Source organism: Podarcis bocagei, assembly GCF_964188305.1.
Source record: "Podarcis bocagei genome assembly, chromosome: 9".
Classification (NCBI taxonomy): Eukaryota; Metazoa; Chordata; class Lepidosauria; order Squamata; family Lacertidae; genus Podarcis; species Podarcis bocagei.
In genome coordinates this window covers 70,636,069-70,657,739 of record NC_138134.1, presented here as the reverse complement: position 1 = coordinate 70,657,739, position 21,671 = coordinate 70,636,069, and the positions used below count along the sequence as shown (strand labels likewise).

At 45.8% G+C, this 21,671-nt stretch overlaps 1 protein-coding gene across 1 annotated transcript in view; it reads left to right on the top strand.

Moving 5' to 3' along the window:
• Positions 1–1,127: 1,127 nt before the first annotated feature.
• NAAA (N-acylethanolamine acid amidase) overlaps positions 1,128–21,671 on the top strand; it is a 38,598-nt gene continuing 18,054 nt past the window's right edge. Inside the window, exons 1-11 of the mRNA XM_081207537.1 lie at positions 1,128–1,423; positions 2,285–2,449; positions 5,923–6,049; positions 7,463–7,553; positions 7,939–8,015; positions 9,653–9,825; positions 10,798–10,860; positions 12,451–12,517; positions 13,082–13,110; positions 13,515–13,579; positions 20,974–21,247. Coding sequence (XP_081063663.1) covers positions 1,191–1,423; positions 2,285–2,449; positions 5,923–6,049; positions 7,463–7,553; positions 7,939–8,015; positions 9,653–9,825; positions 10,798–10,860; positions 12,451–12,517; positions 13,082–13,110; positions 13,515–13,579; positions 20,974–21,247 — 1,364 coding nt within the window. The 5' untranslated portion in view covers positions 1,128–1,190. The remainder of the gene's footprint in view (positions 1,424–2,284; positions 2,450–5,922; positions 6,050–7,462; positions 7,554–7,938; positions 8,016–9,652; positions 9,826–10,797; positions 10,861–12,450; positions 12,518–13,081; positions 13,111–13,514; positions 13,580–20,973; positions 21,248–21,671) is intronic.

The following is a 21,671-nucleotide window of genomic DNA, read 5'->3' as shown; positions in this document are numbered from 1 at the left end:
CTGGGACTCCTCATGAGGAAGCTGGTCCTGGATGAAGAACTGAGGGGAAAGACTCCATCAGGCAAGGCCTCCTTCCACTTGCCTTGCTCCACCCTCCAGTCTCTGCTTCTCAATTTGTATTGTATTATTTTATGTACTGTGGCTTGCCATTGTTTTATTGATTCTAGAAATTATTTATTGTAACTGTTGAATGGTTTTCTGTTTAACTTTTACCCGGAGGGTAATCTGGTCCAACCCTCATCTCAACCCTTGGACTTTTATTGCTGCACCACCTGTTGGGTTACTCCCAGCTCTGCAGCTATTAAATCATCTTTCTTTGGCAATCACTCGTCGCGAGGAAGATTGTCTTCCATAAACACAGTCTTAACAGTGGAGGCCAATTCTGGATCTACACCTCCTTCCACAGTGGGGACCAGTGGTGTAGCGTGGGGGGTGCAGGGGGGGCCGGCCGCACCGGGCGCAACATCTGGGGGTTAGGGTTAGGGGGCGCAAATCCACGGGTTAGGGGGCGCAAATCCACGGGTTAGGGGGCGCAAATTACTTGCCTTGCCCCGGGTGCTGACAACCCACGCTACGCCACTGGTGGGGACACAGCTTTCTGGGCAGGTTTCTGTTCTCCAATGGGAGCACTCCCAATTGTTAGTACAGTGGTACCTCGGGTTACAAACGCTTCAGGTTACAGACTCCGCTAACCCAGAAATAGTACCTCGGGTTAAGAACTTTGCTTCAGGATGAGAACAGAAATCGTGCTCCGGCGGCAGCGGGAGGCCCCATTAGCTAAAGTGGTGCTTCAGGTTAAGAACAGTTTCAGGTTAAGAACGGACCTCCGGAATGAATTAAGTGCTTAACCGAGGTACCACTGTATTTATACTTCATTTTTAAATATTTGCCTTGAGAGAGCCTTTGAACCTCTCTTGTTGACCATCAGCATTACGCTTTCCTTTTTTAACTTCGGAATAGACGAGTTGCTTTGGAAGACGATCATCAGGCATCCAAACAACATGACCAATCGCAGGGGGAGGTGAAAGGAAAAGGGGGGGGAGTGTTTCTATTTTTGGCCCTGCAATAAGCGCTGATGCGCGCACAGCGGCGCTCCGCCTTTCGTTTGCACTCCCTCCCTCCGCGCCGCGTTCCCTCCCCATATCCGGGCTCCTAGCTTGAGTCGCTCTGTTTGCTTTTGGGTCGCAGCCATGGAGCGGCGGCTGCCACTGCTGCCCGGGCTTGCCTGGAGCTCCTTCTGCCTCCTGCTGTTGCTGAGGCTGCTGTGCAGGGGCGCTGCTGCCCCCCACATCTCCGGGGCTGCTGTTGCTGCGCCCTTGCTGTGCAATGTCAGCTTGGATAGCGCGCCCGAGGACCGATGGAAGCCGGTCCTGCGCCACTTCGACCCGGAGTTCCTGCGAGCTGCTTTCTACCAGCTCATCGAGTGAGTCCGGCACTGGAGATACTGCTGTGGGAATTTTCCCACTTGGAGTGGGAGAAAAAGGATTGGTGGTGGCCACATCAGCGCTTCGAAATTATAATTACTTTTATTTTATTTTTAAACGGATATGGATACCTTTCCCATCATCTCCAAACAACTTTCTGCAAGTGCTTTCTGCAAGCCTGTTTGAGTAGCTGTTTCCTTTTTTTGTTTGGCTATAAATTATTCCTCTTATTATAAACTTATTTCTGCTCCTCCTGCAGATAAAAACAATATAAAAGCATGGGAAACGCGGTCATTTAAAAAACAATGAAACATTGATAAAATCTTAATTTGGGGTTCACGCTTTCATCACACAAGAAGACGCAGCTTTTAACACCTGCCTTTTTTGCGGGGGTGTGCCTCCTGTTCCCCGCCCTTTTCTCCTCAATTGAGTTAAAGGTGCAGCACGTTATATAAAGCCAGAGTTTCTGCCAATAGAATCTGTGTATAAAAGCTCTGTATATGCAACTTGACATTTAATAAATAGTTTGAAAACTAAAAAAGGAGGAGGAAGCAGCCTTCATTTTGCTAACCAGGTGGCAATTTGAACCCTGGTCTCCCAGGTCTAGTGCAACACACTGATCTCACTTGCTCTCTCACTTGCTCAGCTTCTCAATCTGAGCTGCTATTTTTTTCCTTGGGTTCCTGTGGGTTTGGGTCTCAGCGGTTCCATTCGAAAGCAAAGCAGGTCTTCTTGCTCACAATCATCTCAAAGCCTGACTGCCATCGTTCTGCATTCAGAGGTGGTTCTCCTGTCGCTCAACTGCAGCCTCTCCGAAGCCAATGACCCCGGTTTATTGCTGTGTTTTCTTTGTTTTTCAGCGAAGTGGTTCCCAAGTGGGTTCATGCGATTATCCGGCCTCTGGCGGAAGAATTAGAATCCTTTGCCCCTCAGCCGTTTGCAGGCGAGATCCGGGGACTCTGCCAAGCCCTGGGGCTAAATGTTGGGGATGGCTTGCTCATCAATTTGGCCTACGAATCTACTGCGTAAGTGTCCTTGATGTTGGTAAGGAAGAGCTCATTGGTGCAAGGGATTTCTTGTACAGTATTTTTTTTAAAAAAAGGGACGCAGGTGGCACTGTGGGTTAAACCACAGAGCCTAGGACTTGCCGATCAGAAGGTCGGCGGTTCGAATCCCCGCGACGGGGTGAGCTCCCGTTGCTCGGTCCCTGCTCCTGCCCACCTAGAAGTTCGAAAGCACGTCAAAGTGCAAGTAGATAAATAGGTACCACTCCGGCGGGAAGGTAAACGGCATTTCCGTGTGCTGCTCTGCTTCGCCAGAAGCGGCATAGTCATGATGGCCACATGACCCGGAAAAACTGTCTGCAGACAAACACCGGCTCCCTCGGCTAATAAAGCAAGATGAGCGCCGCAACCCCAGAGTCGGTCACGACTGGACCTAATGGTCAGGGGTCCCTTTACCTTTACCTATTTTTAAAAATACTGCCTCCACAATGTACATTTAAAGAACACCTCTCTCCAAGAATCCTGGGAACCATAAGTTTTCCCCTTACAGAGCTACTTTTCCTTTCGCCTTTAACAAATTGCAGTTCCCGAGATTCTTTGCTGGAGGCTGTGTGCTTTAAAGGCATCACCATCAACCTTTTTTATTTGTATGCCACCTCCCCACAGTTAAAGAACAATGCTCAAGGCGGCTCACAGCATAACAAGATGCTGTTCCAGACGCCTGGAAACGATGCCTTATGAGGAACGGCTAAGGGAGCTGGGCATGTTTAGCCTGGAGAAGAGGAGGTTAAGGGGTGATATGATAGCCATGTTCAAATATATAAAAGGATGTCAAATAGAGGAGGGAGAAAGGTTGTTTTCTGCTGCTCCTGAGAAGCGGACACGGAGCAATGGGTCCAAACAACAAGAAAGAAGATTCCACCTAAACATTAGGAAGAACTTCCTGACAGTAAGAGCTGTTTGACAGTGGAATTTGCTGCCAAGGAGTGTGGTGGAGTCTCCTACTTTGGAGGTCTTTAAGCAGAGGCTTGACAACCATATGTCAGGAGTGCTCTGATGGTGTTTCCTGCTTGGCAGGGGGTTGGACTCGATGGCCCTTGTGGTCTCTTCCAACTCTATCATTCTATGATTCTAAGATTTACATAATTACAAAAGTCATCAACAATAAATAAACCACATCAAAAAAATACACACCCAAGTGGGAAACAATTTCCACATAAATCGAAATCTAAAACCAAGAATACAGCATTAATATCACAGTTTAAAATGACATACCGTAGGTAGAAAATAACAGCAATTTAAACCAAAAACGAATCAAAATGGAGCCCTCTCTGCCTAGTGGTGGTGGCAGCAGCAGTCCTTTATAGAGCCCATCAAGCCCCGCCCTGGGCCAGGTGGTGAGTGGCAGGACTGGGGCCCTCAGGCGCTGAGCAGGGATGAAAGCATCTCCCTTTGATCTTCAACTTTTGGCAGCCATTCCCTCAGGCTGCCTGATCTATTCCACCCCAGCTGCTTGTTATAAAAACTATAACTGGTACCCAGGTTTGCTTCCCCCCCTCCTCCCCCCCTTTCCCTTGCTTTAGAATAAGTAGTACCTTTGGTGGGGGTCACACCGTGCTCCATGGGTGCCAACCTCCTCCCTCCTCAGTCCTTTTTCCTTATGTGCCATGTATTTTAGGAAGCAAATCTGCAGGCAAGGACTCACTTTTTCTTTTTTACTGTTCTCTGCAAGCTGCTCTGAGAGCTTTTCCGGTTAAAAGAACAGAATAAAAATAATAATAATAATATAAATAATAATTTAAAATTTAAATAATAATTTAAATTTAAATAATAATTTATTATTTATATCCCGGCCATCTGGCTGGGCTTCCCCAGCCACTCTGGGCAGCTTCCAACAAAATATTAAAATACCGTAATGCATCAAACTTTAAGAGTTTCCCTAAACAGAGCTGCCTTCAGATGTCTTCTAAAAGTCTGGTAGTTGTTTTTCTCTTTGACATCTGGTGGGAGGGCGTTCCACAAGTCAGGTGCCACTACCGAGAAGGCCCTCTGCCTGGTTCCCTGTAACTTGGCTTCTCACAGTGAGGGAACCGCCAGAAGGCCCTTGGCGCTGGACCTCAGTGTCCGGGCTGAACAATGGGGGTGGAGACACTCCTTCAGATATACAGTGGTAGAATCATAGAATCATAGAGTTGGAAGAGACCACAAGGGCCATCAAGTCCAACCCCCTGCCAAGCAGGAAACACCATCAGAGCACTCCTGACATATGGTTGTCAAGCCTCTGCTTAAAGACCTCCAAAGTAGGAGACTCCACCACACTCCTTGGCAGCAAATTCCACTGTCGAACAGCTCTTACTGTCAGGAAGTTCTTCCTAATGTTTAGGTGGAATCTTCTTTCTTGTAGTTTGGATCCATTGCTCCGTGTCCACTTCTCTGGAGCAGCAGAAAACAACCTTTCTCCCTCCTCTATGTGACATCCTTTTATACCTCGGGTACCTCGGGTTAAGTACTTATTTCATTCCGGAGGTCCGTTCTTAACCTGAAACTATTCTTAACCTGAAGCACCACTTTAGCTAATGGGGCTTCCCACTGCCGCCGTGCCGCCGGAGCACGATTTCTGTTCTCACCCTGAAGCAAAGTTCTTAACCTGAAGCACTATTTCTGGGTTAGCAAAGTCTGTAACCTGAAGCGTCTGTAACCTGAAGCATCTGTAACCTGAAGTGTATGTAACCTGAGGTACCACTGTACTGGACTGAGGCCGTTTAGGGCTTTAAAGGTCAGCACCAACACTTTGAATTGTGCTCGGAAACGTACTGGGAGCCAATGTAGATCTTTCAAGACCGGTTTTATATGGTCTCGGCAGCCGCAATTTGCCGAGGCAAATTGACCCAGCTATACTAGGGGCAATGTTGGGCTTGGCTACTCAGAAGTAAGCCCCACTGTGTTCAAGCGAGCTTACTTCCAGGTGACTGCACAACATTCCATCTTAAATAATTAGCATTTTTATCTGTTATCATAACAGCTCCGATATAGGTGTACGCAGTTCTTGTGTAAAACAGACTTCGCCATTCATTCCAGCGGAGGGGGAGTGTTACGCATTTAGGTGTGCTTTAAACTACTCCATCCATTTAAGTGAATGGGGGAGACCTTGCTGGGGGTGGGGTTCAAGTGCTCACAAGAGCTGTTGCTGTCACAGCAATCTGTGCCCCCCAAAAGGGAAGGATGTCCATTTGATCAGTGTTGCTTATTTCCCAGATGAAATATCAGGGGAAACGCATAATTTTTGTGTGGATATAGAACCATATATAGAATTCTAGGAACTTGGAAGGGACTTCCAGAGTCATCTAGTCTCGCCCCCTGCATTGCAGGAATCTTTTGCCCAACCTGTGACTTGAACCCACTACCCTGAGATTGAGATTCTCATGCTCTACCGACTGAGCTATCCCAGATGTGGAGTGTCCCTTTTCACCCCACGATCTTTTATTGTCCCACAGATTCTGCACCAGTATCATCGCTCAGGATAACAATGGGAACATATACCATGGCCGGAATATGGATTATGCTTTTGGAGATATTTTACGCAAGACAACCATTGATGTGGAGTTCATAAAGAATGGGCAGGTACAAAGAGCTTTTGGTGGTGATTAAGAATGACCGAGAGAAGGATAGAAAACGCAGGGCGAGTGTGCATTTTGCATTTCAGAATCTGTCCTATCCAGGATTCTGAAACGGCATCCATCATATTTTACAGGGGTGGGGGCAGGATTTAGGCACCTGACTGCCTGTAACAGGAATGGGTTCCTCCAGTGCTGTGTACACCCAGCCCACTTAAATCACATGACTGCTTCCAAAGAATTCTGGGAACTGTAGTTTGTAAAGGGTGCCGAAAACTATAGCTGTGGGGGGGACTACAGTTTCCAGGATTTGTGTGCTTTAAACATGTCTTGTGTACACAACTGATTTGTCATTAGTCTGCAATTCACATAAGCCCCAGTTGCTGTGGCCAAAGGCCGGAGTGTTAGCTTGAAGCCTAGAGAGAAAACATTTGTTGAACATTTCCTCATTCTCTTTGTGTTACTAAATCAGAGGCCTTGAATTTTAAGCTTCTCCCTTAATCCTATTCAAGCATTTTATTGTCAGTATGTCTTTCAACCGATGTCAGCGACTGGCTCAATAACTGGTTCTGCCCCGACTGAGCTAGGCGACTGGAGCACTTTCAGAGACCTTCCAATCCTGGAAAACAGGTCCCAGTGCACTGGACTCACAACTGTGCATTGTGAACACCAGACTCATGCAGAATATAAATAACGCAGACGCTAGCTGCGCAGCATAACTCCTTTTATTTCTAATAGCTACTACAAACTAAAGAACTACTTGCTTGCATGAGTGTTACAGCTCCCACTCAGCCATTTAGACACTACGTAGATAAGACTCTCTCCACACACAGAGTGAGGCAGTCAGTCAGGAGTGGAAGAGTAGAGGAGCGGTTTCCGCCCCCTCCTTTCTCAAAACAACAGATCAGGAGATTCTTGCAATGGGAGGGACGAAAATATCAACATTTATGAATTAGGCCTTTATTTAAATGTGGGACCCTGTGTTTTAATTTAACAACACCTCTGACTTTACCTTGTTTTGCAATGTGCTATGCGTTAAAACACAGAGCCTAGGACTTGCCAATCAGAAGGTTGGCGGTTCGAATCCCGGTGACGGGGTGAGCTCCTGTCACTCGGTCGCTGCTTCTGCCAACCTAGCAGTTCGAAAGCATGTCAAAAGTGCAAATAGATAAATAGGTACCGCTCCAGCAGGAAGGTAAACGGTGTTTCCGTGCGCTGCTCTGGTTCGCCAGAAGCGGCTTAGTCATGCTGGCCGCATGACCTGGAAGCTGTACGCTGGCTCCCTCGGGCAATAAAGCGAGATGAGCGCCGCAACCCCAGAGTTGGACACGACTGGACCTAATGGTCAGGGGTCCCTTTACCTTTACCTATGCGTTAAAAGCAGTTAACTGCAGGCTGTTCTCCGTCTTCGGATTTTCAGGTAAAGTTCAGAGGTACGACATTTCTCGGTTACGTAGGTTTATGGACAGGACAAAGTCCACACAAGTTTACAGTTTCTGGAGACGAGAGAGGTAAGCAAAGCTCATTCTTTCTCAACAGGGCAGGGTATAATCTACAGTCAGAATGAATTACAAAAATATGTGCAGTTGCCAATGTCTTGTTCAGTTCGTATCATGTCTCTTATTGTAATTTTGTTGGCTTTTTGCGTTTCGGATCTATTTTGCTAAGCTCTGCTCCGTTCCAGAGCACAGTGGTTAAAAACATGCGATCAAGAATGCATTCATTCAAAAGAGAAAAACATAATTTAAATCACAAATCTGTATTTTAAATATTGCTTTTCTTCATCCCGGCCTTTTGGGGTGGGAGCAATTAAACACTAACACAGCAAGAGGAAATCACTCTTTTTTGTGAATGTTGATTCTTATGGAGTGTCCCCCCCCCCTTTCATTTTTATAGATTCTGGTGCGTGGTGGGAAAATGCCATTGCTGCTTTCATAAATCGAAATTCTCCAGTCAGCTGGCTGGTCAGGACTGTAAGTAGCCACAGTTTTGTCCTTTGTAGACTCAGTGCTCACTTTCAGAAAATCAGAAATTTTGAATTAGTCCATGCTTTTCTTACAAAATTGCACTGGTAAATTGTTATGGAAAGCAGTTCAAGAGGTGGTACATGTACAGAAATGTTATGCATTTAGTTTATCACTCTTATTTGTTAAGAGATTTTCTGTGATTCATGTGACAGGGTGCCTTTTCTGTGACTCAAAATGACAGATATCTGCATTGCCTTGTTTCGGATTCTTTCATGGAACAGTAGCAGCCAAGATAGTGCTCTCTAAATTTATTATTACTGTTCTTTTATTTTGATTCATTACCTGCACTTCACCCTAAGGTCCCAGGGCAGGTCACAACAATTTGAAATACAACGTTAAAAAGCATTTTAAAAAGATTACCATCACAAGAATAGTGTGGGTCCATAAAAAATAGACATCTCAAGTGTCAAATGCACAGGCATGAGTCTTCAGTGTACAACAAAAACTGTATAATTAAGGTGCCAGATTCCTCTTAAGGCAGTGTTGCTTAAATTTTGGTCTCCACCTGCTGTTGGACTACAACTCCCATTATCCCCAGTTATCAGGACCAGTGGTCAGGGATAATGGGAGTTGTAGTCTTAGGGGCTTTCGCAGAGAATGCCCTCTCCTGGTCCACTACCACCCTGAGCTTCTGAAATGCCCGCTCTGTAAGGAGGCAGTCTTTCAGATATTTGTTGGACTACAACTCCCATCATGCCTTGTGGCTGATGGGAATTGGAAAGTGACAACATCCGGAGGGCAGCCCCACATTGGCTTCCTTGCCCTAGAGCAGTGGTGGCCAAACTTGGCCCTCCAGCTGTTTTGAGACTACAATTCCCATCATCCCTGACCACTGGTCCTGTTAGCAAGGGATGATGGGAGTTGTAGTCAAAAAACAGCTGGAGGGCCAAGTTTGGCCACCGCTGCCCTAAAGCATCATTGCACATTTTGTCAGCCATAGGCTAATCTGGCACATCTCAACTTGTGGATCTTGTTGGCTTGATGTAGGATGAGTTAAAGCAGAGGGTGTAAAAGGGAGAGAATATTCAAACTTTGACAATACTCAGGTTTTTGTGATGATAACTCAAACTAGGAATAATAAAATTGTTTCAGATGTCACGGCGTTCAGAATTCCGTTTTCCCCAGCACAGATGACTACAAACATTGTATGTTCTGTTGAATTAATGTCTTGCAAATTGGTAGGTGTTCCAATTAAAAAACATGGTTTTGAGGCCTGAGGTGAGCAAGGGTTATTTGTCATTTTCGCTTTTGCGTGACAGCTCTGCGCCTGTTGATTATCTGGTTAGCTCTGCAAATAGAAGGACTAGAAACTTGCTTCCTTAAAATGGGAATTCAGGTTTTCAGGACACGGAGAAGCAGCAACTCTGTTACTTCTGGAGCCTTGGGGGTAATGCACAGTGTGATAAATGTTTGCAGGTTTGCCAGCTCCAAACCCAAAGTGGGGCTTCTGTGACTTCTCCCAACTCTACAGCCGTGCGATGGGAAAAGCTGTGCCTTCTATGCAATCCTTAAAGGCACAGGAGCCCCCTCATGGTGTGGACCTCCCAGTCCAAAATGCCCACTCCCTTTCTGCTTTGCTGAAGGTTTTGAGCGACGCTGAAGACTTTGAGGCTGCTGCTCTCATGCTGTCCAAGACACCGATTATAGCTGACGTCTACTACATCATTGGGGGCACCAGTCCCAGGGAGGGGGCAGTCATCACGAGAAGGAGAAGCGGTCCAGTCGATATTTGGCCCTTGGATCCTCTGACCGGAGGGTAAGCGTGAAATTTTGCCACCCTGGGTTTTGCAGGTGGGGGAGGGAAAAAAACAAGCTGTGGATTTGTAGGTGGAAGGAGTATCAGTGTCCCTTGGTAGTTTTTGAGCAGGGCAAGAGGACGCAGCTGTTTGGAGTAGCCGGAAGGGATATTTGTGCCTGGGACGGGGGATAGAAACTAGGAAACTAGTGAAAGCGACAGGAAGAGTAAGAAGCCAACCAAAACAAAAAGCCTAGAAGGATTGGAGAATCTTTAAAGAATATTTAGAAAACGATGGAATAAAAGGAAACATCTTGGCAGAGTTAGACTTATCCCTGTATTATATAAATATAAGTTTGTAGGGAGGTAAAAAGAAATGATATAAGAAATATGTAATGGATAGACAAAGTACAGTGAGATTAATTGAAAGTCAGTTTTAAATTTCTTTTCTATAAATTTTATAATTGTGTTCAATACCAGGAGTATATCTGATGGTATTATATTAATCTTATATCTTATAGTGTGGTGGTTTGTTTGATTTTTCTGTTATTTGTTTGTTTGATTGTATGTTTGTTTACTTGTATGTACATCTGTTTTTCATAAATGTATTTATTTTAAATTAATAAAGATATATTTTTAAAAAGAAAAAAAAAGAAACTAGGATTCTGCACAGAAGCAAAATATACATTCATTGCTCCCCCATATTTGCCCCTAGCCCCACCCAACAGCACCATATGGCCCTCCGAAGGTTGCCCGGGAGGGACTGTGGCCTTGGGCTGAACAAGGTCTCCCATACTTGGGCTAGCTTGACGTGATATGAGCAGCCATTTGTGCATAAATTCAGGGCGCGTCTAGTTTTTCCTAACCATGTTACAGATCTGAAAATCTTTCGGAAGAAACTAATTTCCCCCGTTTAAAAAATAAGTACTTTATTTGTATAATGTGTGCAAAAATAATGCAATGATAAATGTTTTAACTATGTGTTTTATGTAGGTGGTACCGGGTGGAGACAAACTACGATCACTGGACAACCCCTCCTCCTTTTGATGATCGAAGGTTTGTGTGAAGATGATATTCTCCTAAAGAAAAATGAAAAGCAAAAGTACATACATGCTTTCTTATACCTCCACTGTTGGAGGCAATATGCAGTTCCTTTCAGTTCTGTCTCTCCTTCACCAATCAGTGCTGAAATCAGGCCTGGAGCCGGACCAAAATGGGTCGAGATCAGGGGTGGAGAACCTCTGGCCCTCCAGGTGTTGATGAACTACAACTCCCATCAGCCCCAGCAAACACGGCTAGGGATTATGGGAGTTGAAGTTCAGCAACATCTGGAGGGCCAAAGTTCCCCATATTCAGTTTTATCCAGGCACAATTGAAGGTGGTTGACCACCACTATCTCAATCGCCTTGCCCAAGAATGAGACATCTGCCACCAAGTTTTGGTTGTCCAGTACCTCAAGGTTCAGGGTGTATGTCTTGAAATTCGGCGTCAACTCCTGCCTGCTTTCATGGAGGGGGACCCACCTGGTTGGTTCTTCCTGGGTTGTATAATAATAATAATAATAATAATAATAATAATAATAATAATAATAATTTATTATTTGTACCCCGCCCATCTGGCTAGGCTTCCCCAGCCACTCTGGGTGGCTTCCAACAAAGATTAAAAATACATTAAAATGTCACACATTAAAAACTTCCCTAAACAGGGCTGCCTTCAGATGTCTTCTAAATGTCAGGTAGTTGTTTATCTCTTTGACATCTGATGGGAGGGCGTTCCACAGGGAGGGCGCCACTACCGAGAAGGCTCTCTGCCTGGTTCCCTGTAGCTTTGCTTCTCACAGTGAGGGAACTGCCAGAAGGCCCTCGGTGCTGGACCTCAGTGTCCGGGCAGAATGATGGGGGTGGAGACGCTCCTTCAGATATACTGGGCCGAGGCCATTTAGGGCTTTAAACGTCAACACCAACACTTTGAATTGTGCTTGGAAGCGTATTGGGAGCCAATGTAGGTCTTTCAAGACCGGTGTTATGTGGTCCCGGCAGCCACTCCCAGTCACCAGTCTAGCTGCCGCATTCTGGATTACTTGTAATATCCGGGTCACCTTCAAAGGTAGCCCCACATGGAGCGCATTGCAGTAGTCCAAGCGGGAGATAACTAGAGCATGCACCACTCTGGCGAGACAGTCCGCAGGCAGGTAGGGTCTCAGCCTGCGTACCAGATGGAGCTGGTAGACAGCTGCCCTGGGTACAGAATTGACCTGTGCCTCTATGGACAGCTGTGAGTCCAAAATGACTCCCAGGCTGTGCACCTGGTCCTTCAGAGTCCTCTACACCCGCCTGCCTCCTTTCCCCCCAAAACAGTACTTCTGTCTTGTCAGGATTCAACCTCAATCCATTAGCTGCCATCCATCCTCTTAGCCGTGACAAGCAAGAGTCGAGAGCATGTGGTACACAACAACTGAGACTGAGCTCAGAAAAAAAGACTACACGTTGCTCAGCTTTCTGTTCTGGTAATTTTTACATGCACAAACAGAATCCCATATGGGCCGAAACCCCCCCACACCTCCGACCTCCAGTATGAAATTGTCTTCTGCACCGCGATTCTTCCCAGTTTTGATTCATTCACTAAAATTTAATTTTTACTCTGCAGAACCCATGCCATAAAGGCGATGAATGCCACCGGACAGAAAAATATTAATCTCGAGTCTCTCTACAAAGTAAGTTTTCCATTTTACATCATGCCTGTTTAAAAAAACCAAAAACAAGAAAAAGCCTTTTACTGGTGCCTTTATGCTAGAATAGTTTTCTGGTGGGATTTCTCGAGGGTTGCCAAATTTGCAAACAAGCAAACCTGTTGTGGGTGATGCACACGCAACTAAGCACACACTACAACAGATGAGGGGGAGAGTCTGAGGATGCCAGTGATGGCCTCTGTGGACACCTGTACCAAAAAGCCTCAATTTCTACACTCCAGAATGGACTTTCCTCTGCCCTGAGTCTTGGGGAGAAAGGCAGGGTATAAATAAATAAATTTAATAATAATAATACATGAAGCATCATCCATCAGTTGCTTCAGATAAGGCTTTCCCTGACCCAGAAGATTGGACCCTATTATTGCTAGCATTACGTTTCTGTCTGTTTCTGTAGTACTGTTTTTATCATACTGTGTGTTTCCCACCCCCCCTTTTTATACTGTATTTTTGTGTACTGGCGCTTAGACATTTCAGCCATTTACAACTGCTTTTTAGTAAATGGACCCCTTCCATTTTGTTGTTTTCCAGGTGCTATCCGTACAGCCAGTCTTAAACAAGTAAGTTGGCATTTCATAGAATCATAGAATTGGAAGGGATCTCGCGAGTCATCTAGTCCAATCCCTACGAATCTCATGCTCTACCAGCTGAGCTTTGCAGATTTCCAAGAATTCCGTAATTAAAGAAATAACGCCTGGGTTTCCTTCTCCCTCTCCTCCAACCCCATCCTTTTGCCTTGTGTGTCGTGTCTTAAGCTGGTCTTAACACTGACATTTATAAGTCTTTTTTGTGGGGAAGGGAGCCTGTTTTGGACTGAAAAGTGGGATAAAGATTCTTCTAATAAACCTGGAATCCAGTGCAATAAAAGGGCCCCTCTAAATCTGACCTCTGTTTTATTCAAGTTAATGTTTGAGTTAGAATCTTAGGTATAACATGACTCAGTTCCTTTCATATCCTTTGCCAGGCTCACAGTTTATACCACTGTAATGAGTGCTGCAGCCCCCAGCAAGTATACAACATGCATCAGAAACTTGGAATGAAAATGAGTAAGTTACCATATTTTATGCAAATTGCCATTGGGATTTCCATCCAAATTCCCAGTAGCCCTGGCTTGAAATTAGGGATGTAAGGAGGCATCATTCATTATCTGAACATGTATTCCGAACGTACAGTACTGTTTTCATTCTGCTGCAAATCGCCTTCTGCCAAAACCCGTGATATTTGTCTTGCTGTCCACTTGTGGTGAAATGACATATGTCGTGTAGTTTTACATAGTCTGCGTAATTAATTACATAACTCACGTTGGCATTATGTTATAAAGGTAAAGGTAAAGGGACCCCTGACCATTAGGTCCAGTCGTGGCCGACTCTGGGGTTGCGGCGTTCATCTCGCTTTACTGGCTGAGGGAGCCAGCGTACAGCTTCCAGGTCATGTGGCCAGCATGACTAAGCCGCTTCTGGCGAACCAGAGCAGCGCACGGAAACGGCATTTACCTTCCCGCCGGAGTGGTACCTATTTATCTACTTGCACTTTGACCTGCTTTCGAACTGCTAGGTTGGCAGGAGCAGGGACCGAGCAACGGGAGCTCAGCCCGTCGCGGGAATTCGAACCACTGACCTTCTGATCAGCAAGTCCTAGGCTCTGTGGTTTAACCCACAGCGCCACCCGCGTCCCTATTATGTTATCCCACTCCATAAATTTAAATGCGAAGGAAAACCAATGCGGGTTTTCCATGATCAACTGCATATCATTTGTGGTCTGAATGCAACAGGGAACACCAATTGCAATTGCTGGATTGATTTATGTTCTGCGTTTGGGATGAGTGTAAGCGAACACCAGCAATTTCTGCTCCCATTTCTCTTTTCCTCGGAATTCTCTGACATTCCTACTTGCAGTTCCTGACATCTAACTTGTAGCCACATCTAGGTGCATTTCATTACAGAATTGCCCCCTATCTTTTTATATTTATATATAATTTTTATTTACTTTCCATTTAACAGTATACATTCCCATCATCATTATCCACTTTACCTCCCTGGCTCTTTAGAGCCTATCAACTTCCTCCCCTCCCGCCTCAGGGCTTTCAAAATTAACTATTTTATCATTGCATTTTGTATGTTTTTCAGTTCTAATTACACTCATTACAAAATAGCTCAAAATTTAAATATAGAAAGGTAGAAAACTTCTCTTTACAAGTCTTCAGATAACCCTGCTAGTGATGTTAATTGCTTACAATAATCTTTTAGATGTCATATAAATTTACTTCAGTCCTTTTGGAATACTTGATTATGCTGGTTTCGAGAATTGCCCCCTATCGGGAATTTTTCACTGTTTGACATTTTGCTGTATTTTTATTATGTTTGAAGCTGCCTAGAATGGCTTATGCAACCCAGTCAAGATGGGTAGGGTATAAGTAATAAATTATTATTATTATTATTATTATTATTATTATTATTATTATTATTATTATAGCTTGTTAAAGGTGCATGTCAACATACACTAATTTTAGTTTCCCCTTTTTTTTGTCTCCATGCAGATCATGGAGGGATTTGGAAAAATGGGCTTCCCCTAGAACCCACATCGAGATTTATGCTCCCTGGACAAGCAGTTCAGTACATTAATGGGGAAATTTACCATCCTGTTCTTTTACAAAGAACAACAGACCACAGTGGAAATTCACTAAATGTGGGTGACTGCCTAGAACTTGAAATAATCCCACCTACACAGGAATGCAACTAAGGGTGAAGCATAATCATCTGAATATGATTTCCAGTAGATGATGCTTTGAAGGCAGATGATGCAGGAACCTTGAGGAAATCAAGCATGTCTGAGTCTGGTCGGTGCCTGGGATGGCAGAGTACCTGGTAACCCTACTGATGATGCCTTGATTTCCACAGAAGAACAGCAGGATGGAAGCGCATCAAATTGTGGCAGAGTATGCGCAGCTGTGGCCAATTCCAGATAATGTTGGGCTTGAGCAGGCACCCCCAATCTGCGCCCCTCCAGATGTTTTGGCTTACAACTCCCATGATCCCTAGCTAACAGGACCAGTGGCCAGGGATGATGGGAACTGTAGTCCAAAACATCTGGAGGGCCGAAGGTTGGGGATGCCTGGGGTTGAGCATTCGCTGGGCTCCCTACATAGCCAAAAGGCCCACTGCCCCCAAAACCCTGCTACTTTGCACACGGCACTTGAGAAAGTTAGAGACTGCACAATATAATTCTCATTTTGCACACACAAAATCTTCATAGGCTAAGGGCGCCTGTTGAAGGTGCTCTGCCTATTAGGTGCTAGCACTGCATATAGTAATGCCCTGCTTCTGGTAAACAGAAGATGAAGTTTAAATATTTTAATGTTTGAAATCTTAAGCCTTCAGACAGGACTGAAAAGTTAATAGGTTGTTTTTTTATCGTCGCTCTTGGAATAAAATGATTGTTCTGCTGTTGATCTTTGATGATGGGACTGTAAATAAATTGATTTATAAAGCAGCGGTGGTTGGTTGATTTCCCCCCTGTGTTATATCTTCTACTTCCCATACTGCAGCAAAAAGATACCTGTGAATTTGAGCCAGAGGCACATAGTCCAGTGGTACGAAAAGCTAGTACAGCCTCTTCTTCATTTCTGGGAGCAACAATTCAAGGAGGTTCTCTGAAGAGCCAGTGTGGTGTAGTGGTTAAGAGCGGTAGTCTCGTAATCTGATGAACCAGGTTCGCTTCCCCGCTCCTCCACATGCAGCTGCTGGGTGACCTTGGGCTAGTCACACTTCTCTGAAGTCTCTCAGCCCCACTCACCTCACAGAGTGTTGTGGGGGAGGAAGGGAAAGGAGAATGTTAGCCACTTTGAGACTCCTTCAGGTAGTGATAAAGCAGGATATCAAATCCAAACTATTCTTCTTATTGACAAAAGGCCCCTTTCACACTTGTGTTGCAGCAGCTCTTGAAAAGCAAGTTGGCTTCTGTGATCAGGGGAGAGTCCCCTTAGTCACCTAAACAGTATTTAGGCTGTTGGGGGAACTCTTCCAGGTTACTCTGGTTTGCATATAGAATCAGAATCTTAGAGCTGGAAGGGACCCAAGGATTTAGTCCAACCCTCTGCGATGCAGGAATCTCAGCTAAAGCATCCATGACAGATGGCCACCCAACCTCTGATTAGAAGCCACCAAGGAAGGGGAGCCCACCACCTCCCAAGGTTCCACAATTGGAACAACTCTTGCTGCCAGAAAGTTATTCCTGATGTTTTGTCGGAATTTCCTTTCTTGTAACTTGAAGCCACTGTATGCACATTTCAGACCTTAGATCTGTTAGAAGGTGCAGAAGGACCATGTATGCAGCCTGGGGGTCATTTTGGACTCGCAGCTGTCCATGGAGGTGCAGGTCAGTTCTGTGTCCAGGGCAGCTGTTTACCAGCTCCATCTGGTACGCAGGCTGAGACCCTACCTGCCCACAGACTGTCTCGCCAGAGTGGTGCATGCTCTAGTTATCTCCTGCTTGGACTACTGCAATGCGCTCTACGTAGGGCTACCTTTGAAGGTGACCCAGAAACTACAACTAATCCAGAATGCAGCAGCTAGACTGGTGACTGGGAGCAGCCGTCGAGACCACCGGTCTTGAAAGATCTACATTGGCTCCCGGTACGTTTCCAAGCACAATTTAAAGTGTTGCTACTGACCTTTAAAGCCCTAAACGGCCCCGGCCCAGTATACCCGAAGGAGCATCTCCACCCCCATCATTCTGCCCGGACACTGAGGTCCAGCGCCAAGAGCCTTATGACGGTTCCCTCACTGTGAGAAGCCAAGTTACAGGGAACCAGGCAGAGGGCCTTTCTTGGTAGTGGCACCTGCCCTGTGGAACGCCCTCCCACCAGATTTCAAACAGCTACCAGACTTTTAGAAGACATCTGAAGGCAGCCCTGTTTAGGGAAGCTTTTAATGTCTGATGTATTTTAATATTGTAGCCTTATGAGGCTTTGCCCTCGGGTGGGAAAAATATTGCGCCTGGGAAAGGGAAGTGGGAGTCAACAAACACTCAAGGAATAGCTTCGGAGAAAAAGGTTTTATTTCTACCATCCATGAACTGGTAGAAGGAGCAAGTGTGATAAGTCACAAAAAGCATGCACGAAGTTCACAGTCATGCGCACAATCATATATACTCCTTTCCAGTTCCCTCCTCCTTTCTCCTCCCTCAGGAGTCCTGCCCCATGTTGAGGTTCCTGAGCATGTACAGAAAGCTGTCTTGGGACTATTGTGGACTCTTGGCAGGAAAGGGGGAGAGGGGGTTTTCAGAGTGTTCCCGTTGTTTCATTCTTGTGCTGTGGCATGGTTCCCGGAGAGAAAGCAAGTTGCAATGTGGTTCTGAGAAAGGCCTGAGAAGACCATGGGCTCTGTTCTCTACCTTGTTGCAATCTTTTTAGTTACAGCAAGCGGAATGTTTCTGATGCTTAGCTGCTGAGAAAATGATTTTGAAAAGCTTTGAGAAGCTTTGAGCCTGCTTGGGGGGAGGGTGACTTCGGGCCTAGGTGAGGTCATAGAATCATAGAATCATAGAATCATAGAGTTGGAAGAGACCACAAGGGCCATCGAGTCCAACCCCCTGCCAAGCAGGAAACACCATCAGAGCACTCCTGACATATGGTTGTCAAGCCTCTGCTTAAAGACCTCCAAAGTAGGAGACTCCACCACACTCCTTGGCAGCAAATTCCACTGTCGAACAGCTCTTACTGTCAGGAAGTTCTTCCTAATGTTTAGGTGGAATCTTCTTTCTTGTAGTTTGGATCCATTGCTCCGTGTCCGCTTCTCTGGAGCAGCAGAAAACAACCTTTCTCCCTCCTCTATGTGACATCCTTTTATATATTTGAACATGGCTATCATATCACCCCTTAACCTCCTCTTCTCCAGGCTAAACATGCCCAGCTCCCTTAGCCGTTCCTCATAAGGCATCGTTTCCAGGCCTTTGACCATTTTGGTTGCCCTCCTCTGGACACGTTCCAGTTTGTCAGTGTCCTTCTTGAATTGTGGTGCCCAGAACTGGACACAGTACTCCAGGTGTGGTCTGACCAGAGCAGAATACAGTGGCACTATTACTTCCCTTGATCTAGATGCTATACTCCTATTGATGCAGCCCAGAATTGCATTGGCTTTTTTAGCTGCCGCGTCACACTGTTGGCTCATGTCAAGTTTGTGGTCAACCAAGACTCCTAGATCCTTTTCACATGTACTGCTCTCAAGCCAGGTGTCACCCATCTTGTATTTGTGCCTCTCATTTTTTTTGCCCAAGTGCAATACTTTACATTTCTCCCTGTTAAAATTCATCTTGTTTGTTTTTGCCCAGTTCTCTAATCTGTCAAGATCGTTTTGAAGTGTGATCCTGTCCTCTGGGGTGTTAGCCACCCCTCCCAGTTTGGTGTCATCTGCAAATTTGATCAGGATGCCCTTGAGTCCATCATCCAAGTCGTTGATAAAGATGTTGAATAAGACCGGGCCCAAGACAGAACCCTGTGGCACCCCACTAGTCACTCTTCTCCAGGATGAAGAGGAACCATTGATGAGCACCCTTTGGGTTCGGTCAGTCAGCCAGTTACAAATCCACTGAGTGGTAGCATAGTCAAGACCGCACCTGTCCTCACCTTCCTTCAATATTTTGTTGGAAGCCGCCCAGAGTGGCTGGGGAAGCCCAGCCAGATGGGCGGGGTATAAATAATAAATAATAAATTATTATATTATTATTTATTTTAGTTTTATTTACTGTATAAGATTTCTTTCCCTTCACCAGAAGGTCAGAGGTGAGTTTGCCACAACCATAGAGCGTATGCAATTACAAGAACAGATAAAGGTGTTGAAAGGATGGTGAAAGGTAAAATGATTCCCAATGAACCAGAACAGCTTGAGTCGGGTCGGCAAACTACGGCTGCTGTTTGTCAACAACGCCGGTGAGAGGGTGCCGCCAAGACGTGCTCCTGAGCGTGTGCAGAGTGCGTTCCTCCTCCAGGTCCGGAGGCAGCTGTGGGACCGGCTTGCAGGGTATTTATATTTTTCAAAATATAGTCCGGCCCCCCACAAGGTCTGAGGGACAGTGGACCGGCCCCCTGATGAAAAAGTTTGCTGACTCCTGGCTTAAGTTCAGCAGAAGACCCACACAAAACAAGATGCATTTTATTATTATTATTATTTTATTTTCATCTCACTTTTAATTTGTATTCTGCCTTTCTATATTACTATGCAGGAGGCACTTTACAAGCTGGAGAAACAACAAAATAGGCAGCAAAGTTCACGCAACTAATAAGAATCCGACCCAATAAAAAAAGTCATAATAACTTTAAAATAAACGACTTAAATAAAGCAATATTCAATAATCCATTAGAATATAATAGTAAACAGTAAAATTAAATAGCAATAAACAGTTTACACTTAAAAATTACAATGAAGAATTACTATACTGCAATCAATAAAAATAACGGCAATCACAATGCATAAAATCATAGAAATGCCACAAAAATATCTGCCATTTTCAGATATTGCCCCAATGTTGGAATTTTCCCCATGTGCCACTATTGCCACTTTAACTCCCTAACTGAATAGCAACTTGAAGAAAATATTGAGGAGGCAAGCCCCACCCCACATAATCGATCACATGACGTGGTGCACACACGCAATTTGAATGGCAATGCCCATCCACTGGGGGTGGGGCAGCCCCATCAAATATTTTATGGGAGGGGGCGAAGAGTTGGGTCCTGTGTTGAATAGTAACAGATAACAGATAAACCTTGCACTCCTCCGCTTTCCTGCTTTTCAATGCAAGGTACTCCTGCCTTTGAGCCGCCAACCATGTCCTGGAAAGCTTCACCTGTTGAATTACTGCCTGCCCACCTCCAACCACGCTGTGGAAAAGCTTCACCTGTTGAATTACTGCCTGCCCACCCCGCAGCTGTTAAAGCGGGTGGGAGTGCAAAAAACCCAAAGCCGACTATAAAGAGGTGCGGGATATAGCTATTAATGATGATAAATTAACACGTGCCATTAAGGAATACACAGGAGAAATGATTTTGAGGAGCTATGGAAGGTGTTTGTAGAATCCCTACTGCTAAAACGGAAAGGGGTCAAACTGTCGCAACAGGTGTTGAAGTTTTGGGAGGTTAGATAAATTACAACGGAATGGTCTCGGTGGTGGGGCGCACATTTTTATTCTTATTTATTTATGATTATTACTTTGTCAAAATTAAAAATGGGGGACACACACACAAAAATGTGCCGGCTATTAGCCAAGCCGTGCTTTCTCGCCACACCCCGAGATCAGAAAACGAGTTTATATATCCCCTTATGCAGTGAACATTGCAAAGCGGCGTCCCTGGTTGCGGTTAGAGCACTTTCTCTCCTCGGGCTCCGCCCCCGGTCGCCTCCCCTAATCTTAAACTCGCCTCCCACGCGCAGCCCGGGCTTCTTCGAAGAGCCGCTTTTGCTCGCGCGCATCAATGGAGCGAGGGCTGCGCCCGCGGGGCGGGTTTGCGCGGCTCCCCTTCGCCCTCCCGCTCCTGCTGCTGTGCGGTGGGGCTGCTGCCCCCCAGGGGTCGGCGAGGCCCGAGGTGCCCGCGCCCTTGCTTTGCAACGTCAGCTTGGACAGCCCGCCCGAAGAGCGCTGGCTGCCGGTCCTGCGGCTCCACTTCGACCCGGCGCTCCTCCGAGAGGCGTTCGTGCAGCTCATCGAGTGAGTGCAAACCGGGAGGGGGATTTTGGTCGGGGTGTCATTCTCTCCGCTGCTTTTTCCTTCCTTGTAATCCTGGTTCATATGAACTTCTGAAAGAGGGTGGCCGGATCCAGCTCTGGTCTTGACCGCTTGATGCACTATTAAAGGGACCCCTGACCATTAGGTCCAGTGGTGACCAACTCTGGGGTTGCGGCGCTCATCTCGCTTTATTGGCCGAGGGAGCCAGCGTACAGCTTCCGGGTCATGTGGCCAGCATGACTAAGCCGCTTCTGGCGAACCAGAGCAGCGCATGAAAATGCCGTTTACCTTCCTGCCGGAGCAGTACCTATTTATCTACTTGCACTTTGACGTGCTTTTGAACTGCTAGGTTGGCAGGAGCTGGGACTGAGCAACGGGAGCTAACCCCGTGGTGGGGATTCGAACC